Source organism: Mytilus galloprovincialis, chromosome 6, assembly GCF_965363235.1.
Source record: "Mytilus galloprovincialis chromosome 6, xbMytGall1.hap1.1, whole genome shotgun sequence".
NCBI classification, from domain to species: domain Eukaryota; kingdom Metazoa; phylum Mollusca; class Bivalvia; order Mytilida; family Mytilidae; genus Mytilus; species Mytilus galloprovincialis.
In genome coordinates, this window is record NC_134843.1 from 61,067,695 (window position 1) to 61,085,548 (window position 17,854).

The 17,854-nt window shown below is 31.3% G+C and overlaps 2 protein-coding genes across 14 annotated transcripts in view; one reads left to right on the plus strand and one right to left on the minus strand.

Moving 5' to 3' along the window:
- The window catches only part of LOC143080046 (nuclear receptor coactivator 5-like), a 42,961-nt gene extending 42,595 nt beyond the window's left edge, over window positions 1-366 (minus strand). For 5 of the 12 annotated variants that reach the window (XM_076255696.1, XM_076255695.1, XM_076255694.1 and 2 more), the window contains exon 1: window positions 292-352. The gene's annotated coding sequence lies outside the window, so the exon portion shown is untranslated. Of the gene's footprint in view, window positions 1-206 lie in introns of all 12 variants that reach the window. The other 7 variants (XM_076255700.1, XM_076255699.1, XM_076255697.1 and 4 more) reach the window with 5 other exon arrangements.
- A 36-nt stretch (window positions 367-402) lies between these two features.
- Window positions 403-16,918, plus strand: LOC143080048 (nuclear envelope phosphatase-regulatory subunit 1-like). Of its 2 annotated transcripts, none has more exons than XM_076255704.1 (6): window positions 403-465; window positions 5,822-5,893; window positions 6,476-6,549; window positions 8,019-8,128; window positions 10,527-10,581; window positions 11,569-16,918. In XM_076255704.1, the coding sequence occupies exons 1-6, from the start codon at window positions 435-437 to the stop codon at window positions 11,605-11,607; spliced, it is 381 nt and encodes a 126-aa protein (XP_076111819.1). In that variant the 5' UTR covers window positions 403-434; the 3' UTR covers window positions 11,608-16,918. The 2 variants fall into 2 exon arrangements, with proteins under 2 accessions (XP_076111819.1, XP_076111820.1); XM_076255705.1 differs by lacking the exon at window positions 403-465 and adding an exon at window positions 4,718-4,748.
- The last annotated feature ends 936 nt before the right edge of the window (window positions 16,919-17,854 follow it).

Genomic DNA, 17,854 nt, shown 5'->3' on the forward strand with positions numbered 1-17,854 from the left:
GGATACATTTATCTGACAGTATACTGTTATCATATTTCAGTCAGTTGGCAAGTCGTTTATATTTCAGTCGCTTTTGTTCAAGTGTTTGTTTTAATGATAATTAAATCGATATATTATTTTGCTTTTCCTAGCACATGTGCAAGACACGAAAATTAGCAAGAAACGTTCTAAATAGGTTAATTTCGACGGCATTTTTAACTGCAAACCTTAGAATACGTGAATTATTGCACAAATCAACCACTTTCTTTCACAATCTTATTGGAAATGTTTCAGTAATTTAACAAATAATACCAAATGTAGAAAATTAACAATCGCCCGCACTGCTTCAGCCTCGTTGTCGGTCATACATTATGCATTGGATTATTTTATTGGCTAAGCTTTAAAATTGAACCAATCAAAACAGTTTTAACAAGTTGGACCGGTGCTAGTTCTTGATGCCGAAAATGTCAGCTGAGCAGACAGAGGGTACTAAAAGAGATATATTTCAAGAAAACAACCAATAATTTCAATCCAAAAACTCATTTATATTAAAAGAACATAAGCCCTTTTAAAAAATATATAAGACATACCGTGTCGCATGCATTGATCAGTTGTATTTGCCAAAACATCCTGTCTGGCAGTTATCTGAGTTAGTTTCAGGTTTGACACTGGCAGCTGCTGGGCTAGTGTATATTGGTCTTATGTCAATCAATATTGTCTAAAGCACACATTTACATTTGCACAATCTTGCAATATACACTGTGAACAAGGTATCATATAGTAAGATGAAATGGAATCTTGTTTTCATGTTTCAATACAATAGACAACTTTCAGTTTGATGCATTTCCATGAAAAACTTCGGTTTTATTTCGAGTTCGATGCATTTCCTCAAAAAACTTTGGTTATAGTGAATGTCACTCATGTGTTTAGGTGCGTCGTGACTTCCGTTTCAATGTTAAGCTAGTGATTGAAAAACTTTAAAGCTATATTGTACAAATTATTCGGCAAATTAAATTCTCATAATTGACTATCTGCACCGCTGTCATTTGGGAATTGTGATTAAGTACCTACTGAACAACCTTTATTTCTGGTTTATCCTGCACAATGACGATCACTAAGACGCTTGATAAACGTTATAGTGCAGGGATACAGGTGAGCCCCTCTTTCTGGTAAATGACGTCACAAAGGCATGAATAATTGACGAGTTTTTTCCGGTGATGGATGAACTTGAAAGTGGTCTATTACAGGCTTTTATTTGACATATTATCGTGTGATGTGTTTTCGTACTAATAACAATTTTCAATGCTTACAGTTTTCACTGTTGAGTTTTTATTCATGTGTTTACTCAAATTTTAAAAGCATGTTCTGTCGAATGGTTTTATGTAGATTTTTTTGTCAAGGCTTACTATGATTTTTACTGTTTCTGATTATTTTGCGATTTTTTAATATAAAAAAACGGTGTCGTATGTTTACGTATGAATTAAAAATTGGATCAGTACGCGGACAGGAAATGACTATAAAATCCAGAAATGAGTATTTTTTATAAAGGCGTGGTTCTGGTGATTGCTTGAATCATAAAAAAAGTTATTTCATACCTTTCAGTACAAAACATATCTTGTAAATAGTATTGGGTTGGTGTTTCATGTGCTGAAATTGTAACATTGAGATTTTTTCAGATTGGCACTGGGTTTCTACAAAGTACGTACATTATTTTTTTGAAAATAAAAATTCAGTTTTCAAATGTTCGGATAAATGTAAAAATTAAGACTGTTTTCATCTTTATGTATCAAGGATGTATAAAAAGAATTGTCAATAGAATATTGAATAAAAGGATTTTGAACATCAATTTTATATAAGAACCATGATAATTTTAACTCGCTGGTTTGTAATAAAAATGACCAAAAAAACATGACAGTCACATGTCTTGAAGATCCGCTGTTTGACAGGCAGACGATGTAGCTTTACTTCATTTAACCCCTCAGAATTTTTCTCAACAACTATTCTAGTGATGCATATTTTTGGCAATAAATAAACATGGTGAGACGGGCAAGTTTAATCAAATTAGTTCTTACAGCTTTAAAAGCGACATTGAATATGTCATACATTTGTCAAGTTGTATTGTTATTGTTGTTCCAAATATAGAAACTGAAAAACACGCCACAATGTACGTGTGTGCAGTCGATACTGATGAAATTTGGTTGATACGAAAACATATGACATAGGAAAACATATGATACGACTATAATTGTCCGTTTTTTGGAAAGATTGGAACTTGTTCTAAATCTTTTCTTAGGCACTGGCCTCCCTAACAACACGACAGGTAACGAGGTTAGCTACTTATGACTAAATGTATTCACACTGAAATATAGTTCTCTATAGTTCACATGTATGTGCACATAATATACATATGAACTGAAAAAATGGGTATATTTTTGGAGCAGTTCATTCAGGAATTATGTCATTAAGGTGTGTTGAAGTGAAGGCCTTTTTTTAAACATAATTTTAATAAGGGAATTGAGTATTGATACAATACTTATATGATTGACATCTGTCATTATCATCAAACAATCAGGGACAAGTTGGACCTTTAATTACAATGCCCCACCTTCTAAACTGTCAGTCAAATTGACATCATTACTTATCTACCTCAGTCTTACATAATTATACAAACCCTTTAATATACATCCTAATATACATATATCAATGAATATTTGACCTCATAATTGAATACACAAATTTATATATTAGATGTTTGATATATAGGGAAGATATATGTATTTATTGCCTATTAATCTACATCACATAAAGTGATTCTGTAATTTATGTCTGAAAGACAAATGAAAGATAAATGATAAATTAAGGATTAACAAGATCTTTAAAAAAAAATGGAATATAATAAAACATAGATCTGAATATGCTTGAAACAGTTTTAAAATTTTAAAACTTTTAATTATAACAAACCATTTGTTATTAGTTTATTCCCCATCAATCATTATGTCCATTTTAGTCATTTGAATTTTTATAAGAAGTGAATACAAATTTTTGCAATCAAGAAAAATCCTTATTTCAATAAACTAAGTTTTTTAATTTGTTTACATTGAAAAAGTACATTTTCAATGCCCTGTCCTGAAAAATACTTTATAAATTGATCAAAAGGCACTCTACAACTTTTAATCTTAAATGTCATATAACTTATGTTTCAACCCAAAACAACATTTTTAGATTATTTATGTTGACACTTTAAAGTTCTTAGCTCTTAGTCTAGGTCTTATGTCTTACAAGGATAGTTGGTAACATTAACCAGAAGAAGTTTTAGTAATAGTGCTTTATTGTTCTTTTGTCCCCACCATACCTTAATATGAAATTATTCAAACTACTCTTCCAATCTTTCCATGAGTGATTTCCATCACTTTGATTAGACATTACTGGACACTCAAAGTTTCCCATAAAGCTTTTACGCTCCAACACAATAGAAAAGTGATTTCAAGGATTCTCTGGTTAAGAATGTCAAGTGTCAAAAATTCATAGATTACTTGGATGTCCAACGGCTGTTTTGCCAGACTACGGCCCCTGCTTGTCTGGATAAAAGCTGTTGGACATCAGAGTAAACTCAGACTATATCCTCAATTGTGATAAGGTCTAAACGCCACATGCATAAGTTTCATAAAAAATCCACCAAGTTCAACTTTTATACTGACAGAATTTAGAAAAATTGGTTTTAAGAAACAATTTTAATTTCAATTTGCTTTGCTTGATTCATCTCTATAATCTAGTAAGAATCTTTTATTAGACTTCTTTGCACTGCTTCGTTAGTCAATAAGGAAAACCAACTTTTTACCCCTCAAAAATAGCAATCAGGGGAAATAACTTGAACTCAAATACTGTCTGATTTAAACTTATCTATTGATGAGAGAAATATGTTTGCATTGAGAGAGTTGTTCAAGATTTACCATCATAATTTATAAGGCTTGAAATTTTAACATGTTTAAAAAGTAGACATTTTTTGACTTCGAAAGTAAAGTTCATCATTTCTTAAGTATAATAAAACATGAATACATGAATACATGACATAAAAGTTGACTGTGTAAGTTAATTAGAAGTACTATCTACATCTTTGTTTTGCTGTACAGATAGCTGCATTTTGTTTTTTTAAGTATCAACAGTGGTATTGGACACTGGGTGTACATTGTAACAGCCGATTTCAATGAGTATGTAGCTAAAGGTAATATCTTTGGTAAGCTTGCTTGCTAGCCGAATTGTGAAGTCATTGTTAGGAAAGGTATACTACCCTCCTTTTAGAGTAGACTAGTCTATCTGTCTGTAGGACTAGGCTACTTGGAAAGGAGGGTAGTTTACCTTTCCTAACAATGACTTCACGGTTCAGCTAACAAGCAAGATACATTGTAACCAAAGATATTACCTTTAGCTACATAAATGTACTCATTGAAATCGGCTGTAAAACTTCTACCTTGACCATCCTTCCACCTTGTGCAATGGATGTACTTTTTCTTTTGTGCATAATAAGATTAAAAAGTACTATTTAATGATAACCATTATAACAGCGCTAATAAAATAATATGTTTGATACGTTGAATGTTGGTGATTAATATGACTTCAAGCACTCTTGGCTACATGAATGTAAAATGTATATAAAAGGGACTTGTTTTTATTTGCAAGGAGTCTATAAACAGGAGTGCCTGGAGAGTTCAATTTCTATTCTATTCATATCAGTTAATACAAGAGGATAAACTTGATGGGACATTCACAAGGTTAGGCTACCCAGGTTTAAAATTCACATTAGTTGAAGTGCAATTGTGTAAGGTTCTGGTTGGGGTGCATCTTTATCTTTGTATTTTTTTACGCCCATCAAAATTTTGACGGGAAGTATTATGGTATACAAATGTCCGGTGTCCGTCCGTCTGTCTGTCCGGCTTAAACATGTCGCACCGTCACTTGAGAATGACTTATCCAAATTTCATGAAACTTAATACAGTTGTTTCTTATAATGGTCAAATGATCTGTATACTTTTTGGTGTAAATAAGATTTAAACTTTTTGAGTTACGGCACTTTGTAACTAAAACAGTGGTGTGTTTTTTTTCACATGTGGCACAGTATCTCAAAATGATTCTTGATTATTGCTTAAAACTTTACACACTTCTTAGTTATATTAATCTTAATATCTGTATACTTTTTGGTGATGATTCAAAATTCAATTTTTGAGTTATTGAGTATTTTGAAAAAAAGGGGGAGGTTTTTTTAACATGTTGCGCTGTATCTCAAAAACAATTTATGATTATTGCTTAAAACTTTACACACTTCTTTGTTAAATTAATCTAAAGATCTGTATACTTTTTGGTGATGATTCAAAATTTCATTTTGAGTTATTGAGTATTTTGTAAAAAAGGTGGAGGGGTGTTTACATGTCGTGCCGTATCTCAAAAAACGATTTATGATTATTGCTTAAACTTTACACACTTCTTTGTTATATTAATCTAAAGATCTGTATACTTTTTGGTTTGATTCAAAATTTTATTTTAGTGATATTTAGTTGTTTGTAAAAAAAACAGGGGGGGGGGGGGAGTTCACATGTCCCGCCGTGTCTCAAAAACAATAAATGGTTATTGCATAAAACTTTCAAAAACTGTTGATGATTATTGCATAAAACTTCCACATAAGATGTCAGGCGTATCATGTGCTCATGGCACAGCTGTTTATTCCTTTTTATGTCCATTTTTGGTTTCTTTATTTGATTTGCCTATTCTCTATTCATTGTACTTTTGAACTCTTTATGCTCTATTTATTATCGAAGCTAGAACATGTCTCATTTTTATGTTATTGCAGACTTGAAGGCCTTTGAAAGAAGATTAACAGAAGTAATCGACAAGGTTCAGCCAACAGCTAGATTATGGCGAAGTGAGTTGTCATATATTAGATTTTGAACTTGATTTTATTATTTTATACTATGATGCTTTAGTTGAGATGTATCTGCTTTATGATCTTCCATAAAATGGTTGCAGTATTTGCCATTTTGCCATACTTCATTTTTGTTCCTAGTGCTTTCTATTGCAAATTATACAACAAAAGTCTCGTATTTCTGATTAAATGTGTATTTTCTAACAAATTATTTGGTAAGTGAAATTAGAAAAAAATCTATATCTTTGTGGGATAAACTGTAAATTAACTAATTTTCGTGAGCGATTTATATTCATGACTTTCAAAAGAAAAAAAATAATGCAAATAAAAATTGTCACATAAATATATAACTTGGATCTTTCCTTGTCGAATTTCAAGAAAATCAGGAAATTAAATCACCAGTTAAAGGATTAGAAATGGCTAAATGTGAGATATGAAGTATCTTATAAAAATAAGTTAGTTTACAGTATATTTTTTTTTGTGTGTAAATTTTCAATCATTTTTCCAACTTGATGTAGATGGTTAAACTTATCAATATTCTATTATTTAATATATATTTTGAACCCCTTCTGTTATTTTCAGTGGTATTGATTGTTATATCTGTTTGTACAGCTGCAGGTGCTGGCACTTGGCTACTTGATCCTTACACAACAAAAGTAAGTATGTTACAAGTTTGAGCATAAATATTAAAATACAAAATAACATACGTATAACAACCAAAATGTTACTGTCAAAATAAGGACTGATATAGTAAATTAAAAAAAAAATATTGTTCAAACTGCATTTTACATCAAAACACAAAATACAGCAGATTTTGAACAGGGTAATATATATTAAGGATGAATGAGGAATTTTGGATTTTATTCTCCACAATTTCAGTTGTTTAATGTCAGTTGTTTTAATGGAATTAAAATTCTGCATATTGTTTTTTCAAACATTTCAATTCATACAAGATTCTGTATCTAGGGATTTGCAGTATGAACTACATGAAATTTTGATCCTAATTTTGTGCTGACTTAAAATTATGAATTCCACAGGAATCCTTTATTTTTAACTTTCTATTAGGCATGTTAAGAGAAAAGAAATATAGTATAACAGAAGTTGATGATAAATAATGAATTAATATGTAGAAGTTAATTATATAATAGTTCTTGATAAACTGGTCATTATCGTGATATATGGACTGCCCACAGGACAGTGGTATTGACTAAGATAGTGATAATGACTGAGCCGAAGGCGAGGTCATTATCGCTGTCGCAGTCAATACCACTGCCCTACGGGCAGTCCATGTATCACGATAATGACCAGTTTTTCAAGAACTATTATGTTTATTTCATTGAGAAACCATGTTTTGGAAAATTCTCTTAAATTAAAAATGCCTACAGCGAACTCCAGTAGTTGTACGATTTCTATGGCAAAGAGTGAAGACCAGTCGTTGTAATACTGCCATTCATTTTAGTGCAATTTTTCAGTATATAAATACTTATTAATCAAGTTATCTTTAATTTTATAATTAACGAAAACATATAATAAACAATTCAACAACTTAAATATAATCATATATTAAAAACAGGAACATGTTTGATAAAAGGTACATCTCTGTAAAAAGAGAAACCACGCTCCTACGGTCATTAACAGAGAAATCACGCCCCAACGGTCATTATCAGACGTAAACCACGCCCCAACGGTCATTATCATACGTAACCACGCCCCAACGGTCATTATCAGACGGAAACCACGCCCCACCGGTCATTATCATGTAAAAGTTCGTTAACGACCGGTTTTCTGGTCCGTTTTTTTCTGTTAATGACCAATGGAATTTATTACTGAAGAATAATGAATGTCATGTGACCCCTTTTAATCCAATAAGAGAATCTAATTCTCAACCGATATGAAATAATGATAAATAATTATTTAATATGTATTTCTTTAACATGTTAGAATTATTTCATTATCTAGGCCACTATGTGTACTTTTATTGTTTGTAACCCAAATCTTAAATAGAGCTACAGCATAAGCTTAACTTCTAATGTTTAGGTCATTATTTGCCAATCATTATGTATTGGTATACACTTATGGAAATATTTCCCATTCAAATTGATGATATATTTTTGTTTGCTTTCAGGTTTATCTATCTACATCTTTATGGAATCACCCCTGCTTTACCATTAGTTGTATAGTGTTGTTGATGTTATTTTTGTGTGGAATTCATAAAAGAGTAGTGGCACCATCAATGTATCCTTTGTATAATGAATTTTAAAACTTTTGACCTTTGTTGTCAAGTGGTAAAGGTAAGTGTTTTATAAGTATTTGAATAGGACACAAAGATTATTGTTTAAAGTAAATGATTTTATAATGTGTTTCATTAATGATATTTTGCCTCTTGTCAAATATTACCAAATAAACACTTACGGTATAATATTTCAATATTGTGCCATCTTAAAAATCTTCTGAATGAGCCATATAGATAAGTGAAAAGATTTTGATATTTGTGTATGTTCACTTTGTTGTGGCTGAAAGTATTATCAAAATTGTTCAAAATTATGACAAAAAATATTTATCCTATTGTTGATTTGGCAGAAATTGCTAAAAAGTAGTCTATGTTATTATTTATATTTATATTTTTAGCTCACCTGGCCGAAAGGCCAAGTGAGCTTTTCTCATCACTTGGCGTCCGTCGTCGTCGTCCGTCATCGTCCTGCGTTAACTTTTACAAAAATCTTCTCCTCTGAAACTACTGGGCCAAATTTAACCAAACTTGGCCATAATCATCATTGGGGTATCTAGTTTAAAAATGTGTCCGGTGCCCCGCCCAACCAACCAAGATGGCCGCCATGGCTAAAAATAGAACATAGGGGTAAAATGCAGTTTTTGGCTTATAACTCAAAAACCAAAGCATTTAGAGCAAATCTGACGGGGTAAAATTGTTCATCAGGTCAAGATCTATCTACCCTGAAATTTTCAGACATTCCGTTGTTGGGTTGCTGCCCCTGAAATGGTAATTTTAAGGAAATTTTACTGTTTTTGGTTATTCTCTTGAATATTATTATAGATAGAGATAAACTGTAAACAGCAATAATGTTCAGCAAAGTAAGATCTACAAATAAGTCAACATGACCAAAATGGTCAGTAGACCACTTTAGGAGTTATTGCCCTTTATAGTCAATTTTTAACCATTTTTCGTAAATCTTAGTAATCTTTTAGAAAAATCTTCTCCTCTGAAACTACTGGGCCAAATTTAATCAAACTTAGCCATAATCATCATTTGGGTATTTAGTTAAAAAAATGTGTCCGGTAACTCAGCCAACAAACCAAGATGGCCGCCATGGCTAAAAATAGAACATGGGGGTAAAATGCAGTTTTTGGCTTATAACTCAAAAACCAAAGCATTAAGAGCAAATCTGACAGGAAGTAAAATTGTTGATCAGGTCACGATCTATCTGCCCTGGAATTTTCAGATGAATCGGATAATCGGTTGTTAGGTTGCTGCCCCTGAATTGGTAATTTTGAGGAAATTTTGCTGTTTTTTTGTTATTATCTTGAATATTATTATAGATAGAGATAAACTGTAAACAGCAATAATGTACAGCAAAGTAAGAACTAAAAATAAGTCAGTATGACCAAAATAGTCAATTGACCCCCTAAGGAGTTATTGCCCTTCATAGTCAATTTTTAACAATTTTCTTAAAATTTGAAGATTTTCAATAACATTTTCCACAGAAAGTACTGTTATAGATAGAGATAATTGTAAGCAGCAAGAATGTTTAGTAAAGTAAAATCTACAAACACATCACCATCACCAAAACACAATTTTGTCATGAATCCATCTGTGTCCATTGTTTAATATTCACATAGACCAAGGTGAGCGACACAGGCTCTTTAGAGCCTCTAGTTTACAGTCAGGATAATTAGAGAACCATGTGCTGTACATGGCAATAGACAACCTATCCCCTAAAATACAAGTTGATGAAAATGCTTCAATTTTAAAATAAAAACCAACCAGCAACTTGTTAGCATGAAACATTAGTTTAGATTTAGGATCTTCTGTACGCATGTGTATTCAATACATTTAAAAAAGAAGATGTGGTATGATTGCCAATGAGACAACTGTCCACAAGAGACCAAAATGACACAGACATTAACAAGTATAGGTCACTGACGGCCTTCAACAATGAACAAAGCCCATGCCGCATAGTCAGCTATAAAAGGCCCTGATAAGACAATGTAAAACAATTCAAACGAGAAAACTAACGGCCTTATTTATATAAAAAAATGAACGAAAAACAAATATATGTAACACATAAACAAACTACAACCACTGAATTACAGGCTCCTGACTTGGGACAGGCACATATATAAATAATGTGGCGGGGTTAAACATGTTAGCAGGATCCCAACCCTCCCCCTAATCTGTGTCATTTTGGTCTCTTGTGGACAGTTGTCTCATTAGCAATCATACCACATCTTCTTTTTATATTACCAAAAAAAAACAGTACAATATGATCATACCACTTCCTATGATTTCTAAAGCTAACGAAGCAAAAGAATATATGACTAAATACATAAAATGAAAAAAATAAAGGCGCATGAATACTTATATTTACAAATGTTATAAAACCTTAACACTTACCAGTATAGCAACCAGATGCAGACAGGTGTTGGCAGATTATAATATGTCTTGTGATGAAGTAAGTATTATTTTTTTTTTATATATAGAAATGCTAATTGTAGGTTGGAAAAGTTAGGATATGCATGCATCTCTGTATTAAAAAGTCCCTGAAAATGATAACAGTAACTTATTTGGAGGAATATCCTTTTTTACTGATCTTCATATGACTACATGACCTCGGTGATCCCATGGTAACATTTTAGTCAAGAGTGTATTAGATCATAGGTTCAATCCCAGAAAATTGGTATTTGCTGCTGCTCTGCTAAGCACACAACATTTAAAAGAAGTAAGAGGAAAGACTGGTCGGCCTTGAGATAGAAAAATGTGTCCAGATTAAGATTACATGTCACCAGGAGACTGTAACCTTGTTAACTAGCATCCTTAAAATTGGCTCAATCTGTCTGTAATGTGCAGAGCAGGGTTAATATTCGTGTCCTGAAAAACACCTACTTGTCCTCAAAATGCATTGATATACCACTGAACCTTAAATAGCCATCCATCATCATTATCAAGACAGCTGTCCAGCCACCAAATGTCTTCCATTGCCAGTGGATGATAAGCAAGCAATTATCAATCTTGCATTGGAGATGCACATACAGTTGTAGTATTTAGGACCTATTTCACATCACTTGTGTAAGTGCAGTCTTCATTTTTGAGAAAATTATTTTCTTAATTGCATAAAAAGGGTAGAAGATACATGTGCCACAAGTACAAAAAAAAAATTGAAGAAGATCTTTAGCACTATAGAAAAAAAGATGAAAGACTTAAGATCAGTCAAAAAAAAATATAGCAACAAGAACCAAAAACTAATGGTGATTTCTCAGCCATTGGTAGTTTAAGCAGTTCCTGCTATACTAGTGGCACCCATCATGAACATTTAAAATAAATTCATTTCCAATAACATTACAAATGGTAATCTTAGCACCATTTCCATAATGCAACCAAAAGGTCAAAAGTCTGGTCAAAAACAGGATAATTCATTACTGTATTATTTTTTTCATTTCAGACTGGTAAATTGATTCTAAAACCTAGGCCCTCCTTATGACGTGACCAGATCGTAGATTTTAGAATTAATACAGAAGTGTAAACCATCTGTGATACAGTTGCTATTTGCAAACAAGTCGGAATTTTCTCACTAACTGGAATATTAGATACCTAATAAATGGCATGTGTCAGAGTGAAAGAAAACTTAGAGTCAGACTCCATGGCAGACATGAACAGATTGATAACGTATCAAAAGATGTATGAATTGTGACTGTTTGAATGATCTATGCTAGTTACTGTTTGTAATCAGTATGTGAAATCATAAATAATGATTGGAAAAGAGTGAATGTATGGACCACTTTTGTATAATCTTAGAAACAGGGTTATAGTTCTGTGGGGATATATAAAAGGTTGAAAATATGTTATCCTTCTCTATATTCCAGTGGGGATAAATAAAGGGTTGAAAGAAATCAAAGAATAATATTCCTTTTCTAGCTCTCAAGCCTCTTTTAATAACTTTAAATCCTTTAAAAAAATATATTACATTTGAAATATAGCTGTCCATTCCCTATTTATCATTCTTTTTTTAAAAGACATTGTTAAATATCCATTTGATTTAATGTGTTTATATAGGATATGAAAATTTTCTGATGATCAGTCAATAATAAAATTACCTAGCACAAAAATAAGAAGTTCAAGCCTTTGAAAAGGATTCGTAGTTTTGCAAATCATGTTAGAATTACAATATATTATTCTACTAAGGACAGTATTCATTCATGCTAGTTTAATAGACTTATAGGTAAAAAAAAAGGATATAATATTTGTGATTTTTCCTGAATCTTTATGGATAATATTCAGAGCAAACTTATGTAGTAATGTATATATGCTTTTTTGTTGTATGTATGGTGTTGTAAATGTGTCAGTTGTCAAATTGATTCTGAAGTAATAGTTGTAACAATATTGAAAAATAATAAACAAGTCTATAGTTCAACCACCAAGTTTAAAAGAGGAAACTTAAACTATTAAAACAGAATATAAGCTGTAAAAGACATAATTTAGGCCCAATGCATCAAGGTTTAAAATAAATAGGTTAAAAATATCTGTACAAAATGAACACCTAATGACCAATTGCAAAAAAAAAGCTTTTCATGGCAAAGTTCATTTTCAAATAAGATAAAAAATAAATCCTTTATAATTTTGTGAGTTTGAAATTGTAGTAGTTTTACCTTCTGAAAATGATGTTTGTACAGTTTCCTCTTTTATTATTTTGAAGCTGTCTGTAGTTTATATTATAATAGTACTTGTTTAAAGTTTTAGATTGAGTTATTTCCCTTCTATGGAAAATGAGAATATGATAATGCCTCTATTTGACCTACTGAATATTTAAAATCAGCAAGTATAAATAATGAAATGATATCATGAAGATATTAAAACAAGTGTTTAATTAATTTTTGCTATAATATTCTTCATGTTAAAGGGAGCACAGTGTATCACAACAACAGATTTTGATCAAGATTGGAATTTGGAAGTGGCCATTTTAGGTTAAATATATAGATTCAAGAAAATCCTATTTAAGAATATTAATAAGTTTTTATTATTTAAGGGCCATCACAATGGCTTTTATCATACCTCCTGCTTTGTCTTCAGATCTTTTGATGTAGGATGAAAGATTATATAAGTGAAAAATATCAAAAAAAGACGTGCAATATGAAAGTTCTTTCACCTTTTTTTCTGCTCTGTTATTGATGCAAAATAAAATGTAATATAAAATGTATGGTGTATTTTGATTTTATAAATGTATATCAAAATGAGTGCAACAAATAGATTTTTTCTATAAGTAAATAAGTCATCTTAGCTAGCAAAGGGTTACAATCTGATACCCTTATCTTCACCGTGGCAGATTCAGTCATCATTTGTGCATATAGAATTGGGCCATCTAGTGACAGATAGAAGAAGTCTAGCCCACGACTACTACTTCATAATTGACCAATTACAGGTAAAAATGCATTGCACAATCTGTTTGTGGCAATTGTTTATAAATTATATATTCTATTTGAAGAGGAGGTGATCAGATTGTAACCCTTGGCTAGTGAAGATGTAAATAAGTAAGAGCTGGAGTTGACATATATTCCAATGTACAGTGTACACTAGTTGATTCAAAGAAAAAACTCTCTTGTTGATAGTTTTACTGAATGTCTTTGTATGATGTAATATTTGACAGTTGATATTGAATGGCAGGAGAGTTTTTATACGACCGCAAAATTTGAAAAATTTTTCGTCGTATATTGCTATCACGTTGGCGTCGTCGTCTGCGTCGTCGTCGTCGTCCGAATACTTTTAGTTTTTCGCACTCTAACTTTAGTAAAAGTGAATGGAAATCTATGAAATTTTAACACAAGGTTTATGACCACAAAAGGAAGGTTGGTATTGATTTTGGGAGTTTTGGTCCCAACATTTTAGGAATAAGGGGCCAAAAAGGGCCCAAATAAGCATTTTCTTGGTTTTCGCACTATAACTTTAGTTTAAGTTAATAGAAATCTATGAAATTTTGACACAAGGTTTATGACCACAAAAGAACGGTTGGGATTGATTTTGGGAGTTTTGGTTTCAACAGTTTAGGAATTAGGGGCCAAAAAAGGGCCCAAATAAGCATTATTCTTGGTTTTCGCACAATAACTTTAGTTTAAGTAAATAGAAATCAATGAAATTTAAACACAATGTTAATGACTACAAAAGGAAGGTTGGTATTGATTTTGGGAGTTTAGGTCACAACAGTTTAGGAATTAGGGGCCAAAAAGGGACCCAAATAAGCATTTTTCTTGGTTTTCGCACCATAACGTTAGTATAAGTAAATAGAAATCTATGAAATTTAAACACAAGGTTTATGACCATAAAAGGAAGGTTGGTATTGATTTTGGGAGTTTTGGTCCCAACAGAATAAGGGGCCCAAAGGGTCCAAAATTAAACTTTGTTTGATTTCATCCAAATTGAATAATTGGGGTTCTTTGATATGCCGAATCTAACTGTCATGACTGTGTTTGTAGATTCTTAACTTTTGGTCCCGTTTTCAAATTGGTCTACATTAAGGTCCAAAGGGTCCAAAATTAAACTTAGTTTGATTTTGACAAAAAATGAATCAGTTAGGTTCTTTGATATGCTGAATCTAAAAATGTACTTAGATTCTTGATTATTGGCCCAGTTTTCAAGTTGGTCCAAATCGGGGTCCAAAATTATTATATTAAGTATTGTGCAATAGCAAGTCTTTTCAATTGCACAGTATTGCACAATGGCAAGAAATAAAAAATTGAATAAATGGGGTTCTTTGATATACCAAATCTAACTGTGTATGTAGATTCTTCATTTTTGGTCCTGTTTTCAAATTGGTCTACACTAAAGTCCAAAGGGTCCAAAATTAAACTTAGTCTGATTTTAACAAAAATTGAAATCTTGGGGTTCTTTGATATGCTGAATCCAAAAATGTACTTAGATTTTTTATTATGGGCCCAGTTTTCAAGTTGGTCCAAATCAGGATCTAAAATTATTATATTAAGTATTGTGCAATAGCAAGTCTTTTCAATTGCACAGTATTGCACAATGGCAAGAAATATCTAATTGCACAATATTGTGAAATAGCAAATTTTTTTTTAATTAGAGTTATCTTTCTTTGTCCAGAATAGTAAGCAAGAAATATCTAATTGCAAAATATTGTGCAATAGCAAGATTTTTTTTTTAATTGGAGTTATCTTTCTTTGTCCAGAATCAACTTAAATCTTTGTTATATACAATATACAATGTATATTCACTTTTTACTACCAACTGATAAATTAAAATAATCTTTACCATTCAGTGATAACAAGCAGTTTTTTTACATCTTAATATTTTATGATGTATTTAAATGAGTAGTTATTGTTGCAAACTCCATTAGAAATTTTAATTGAGATTAGTTTTGGAATAAGGGAAAGGGGGATGTGATTAAAAAAATTGGGTTCAATTTTTCTCATTTGAAATTTCATAAATAAAAAAGAAAATTTCTTCAAACATTTTTTTGAGAGGATTAATATTCAACAGCATAGTGAATTGCTCTAAGAGAAAACAAAAATTTTAAGTTCATTAGAACACATTCATTCTGTGTCAGAAACCTATGTTGTGTCAACTATTTAATCACAATCCAAATTTAGAGCTGAATCCAGCTTGAATGTTGTGTCCATACTTGCCCCAACCGTTCAGGGTTCAACCTCTGTGGTCGTATAAAGCTACGCCCTGCGGAGCATCTGGTTTACTGTTTGAATAAAATAACAAACATATTTTCAATTTTTTTGGTTTATATCTGCATACAAAAGAAATATTCTTTGATCTGTATGTTTTTTGGAAAACTTTAATACTCTCTTTAAATTTAGTGTAAATTTAATGTTTGATATATCATTTCTGTAATTTTACTAGCACATATTTTTGTAAAACATCTATGAAATATCGTATTTCATTATGCATATCATTCCTGATATTATCCCAAGAATCCATATCAGTCTATGGTATAAACAAAAGTTTAAGAGGTTCAAAGTTATTATAACTTATTATATCAGGACTGGTGTACAAAAAAAGTGTGTTATTGATGATTCAGAAAATACATTTCCAATACAATGTTTTTATTTTTCATAGCAATGCATTTAGTTCAACTAAAGTAGATTTTTAATGGGTATGTCGAGGGGGGAGGAGGGATCCTAATCCCGAAATCCGGAGGTCCCGAATTTAAATAAATTTAAATCCTGACATCCAGAAATTTGAAAAAAAGAATCCCCGGACATACATGTTTTTTACAGTTAATATGGATGGATAGCCAAAAATGTTACGAGGTCGAATTTCAGTCTTCAAACAAAAAATAACTTATGATATGTTTAAAGGTCCTATCCCCCTCTATGTCACATTAAAAAATGCTTGTGTTTAACCTCATATTACTAAATTTATGGATTTTGATTATCTACATGATCAAATTGACTTTTGACAATAATTATATTACAATTTTTCATTTTCATGATTGAGGGAAGGGGCAGATCCAGTATTTAAAAAAGGGAATGTGATTCCATAAAACTGTATATTTGCCTAATCTTTGGGGCACTTTGATCCTAAGTTATAATTTTCTAATGAATCTATTATAGGGAGAATAAAGAAAGAAAATGTCAGAATATGAAAAATATATACATATTTTTTGGTAATATATGGTAATTTACTGTTTTCATAATGTAAACGATTTATACATGATTGTTTAAACATCCTTGTTTGTTAAAACATATTTTTTGTTTGAATTCAGTCATTTAAGATGTGGTATATTTTACCAAATTATTTTCTTCTGTTAATAAAATGTAGAATACACTAAACTTGTTTATTGCTTTATTTGTCAAAAAAAAGTAATTCTCAATTTTATTTCTTTGCCATTTAATTATTACCTCACAGTTCTAACATGTTTATTGGAATTAAACATGTTTAACTCTGCCACAGTTTGTATGTGTCTGTCTGAAGTCAGAATCAAATCAGTTGTTGTCTTTTGTTGCAACATATATTTATTTTACTTTTTTTTAGATTTGTACATACATCAGGTTGTTAGTTTTCTTGTTAAAATGTTATATATTTTTCATTTCAAGGACTTTTATGGCTTATTATATAAGTTGAGTTATTACCAATGTATTTCAACTGATCGGGCGGAGCTTACTTTTTAATTTGCATAAGGACAGTCTATTTGAAGATGTGTGTGATAAGGATGATTTCCGTTATAATTATAACTGATTTCTAATCACCTATCAGTGTCATCAAAGGAATTTACAAAAGAATGACTGGACACTTCATTGGTGAGTTTATTCTAAAACACCCATCTACTGGTTTATTATGAGAGAACTGATTAAACTCCACCCAGTCAAGTGAAATAAATTGAGTAATAGCTCATTGTTGAAGGCTATAACATGACCTATACATTTAGTTGTTAACTTCTACATCATTTGGTCTCTGGTGGAGAGTTGTCTCATTGTCAATCATATCACATCTTCATGTGATGCCCCATTTAGGGGCATTATGTTTATGTTTGTTTGTTCATCCATCTGTACTGCTTCAGGCTAAAGTTTTTGGTCAAAGGTAGTTTTTAAAGGAGGTAAAGTCTAATCAACTTGGAACTTAGTACACATGTTTCCTGTGATATGATCTTGCACAGTCCACTGAACATAGAAATTGATAATGCGAGTGGGTCATCTGTGTGCTGACCTAATTGTCTTGCTGGGGAGCTATTCATGGCAAGCACTGACCCATTTTTACAGAATTTTCTG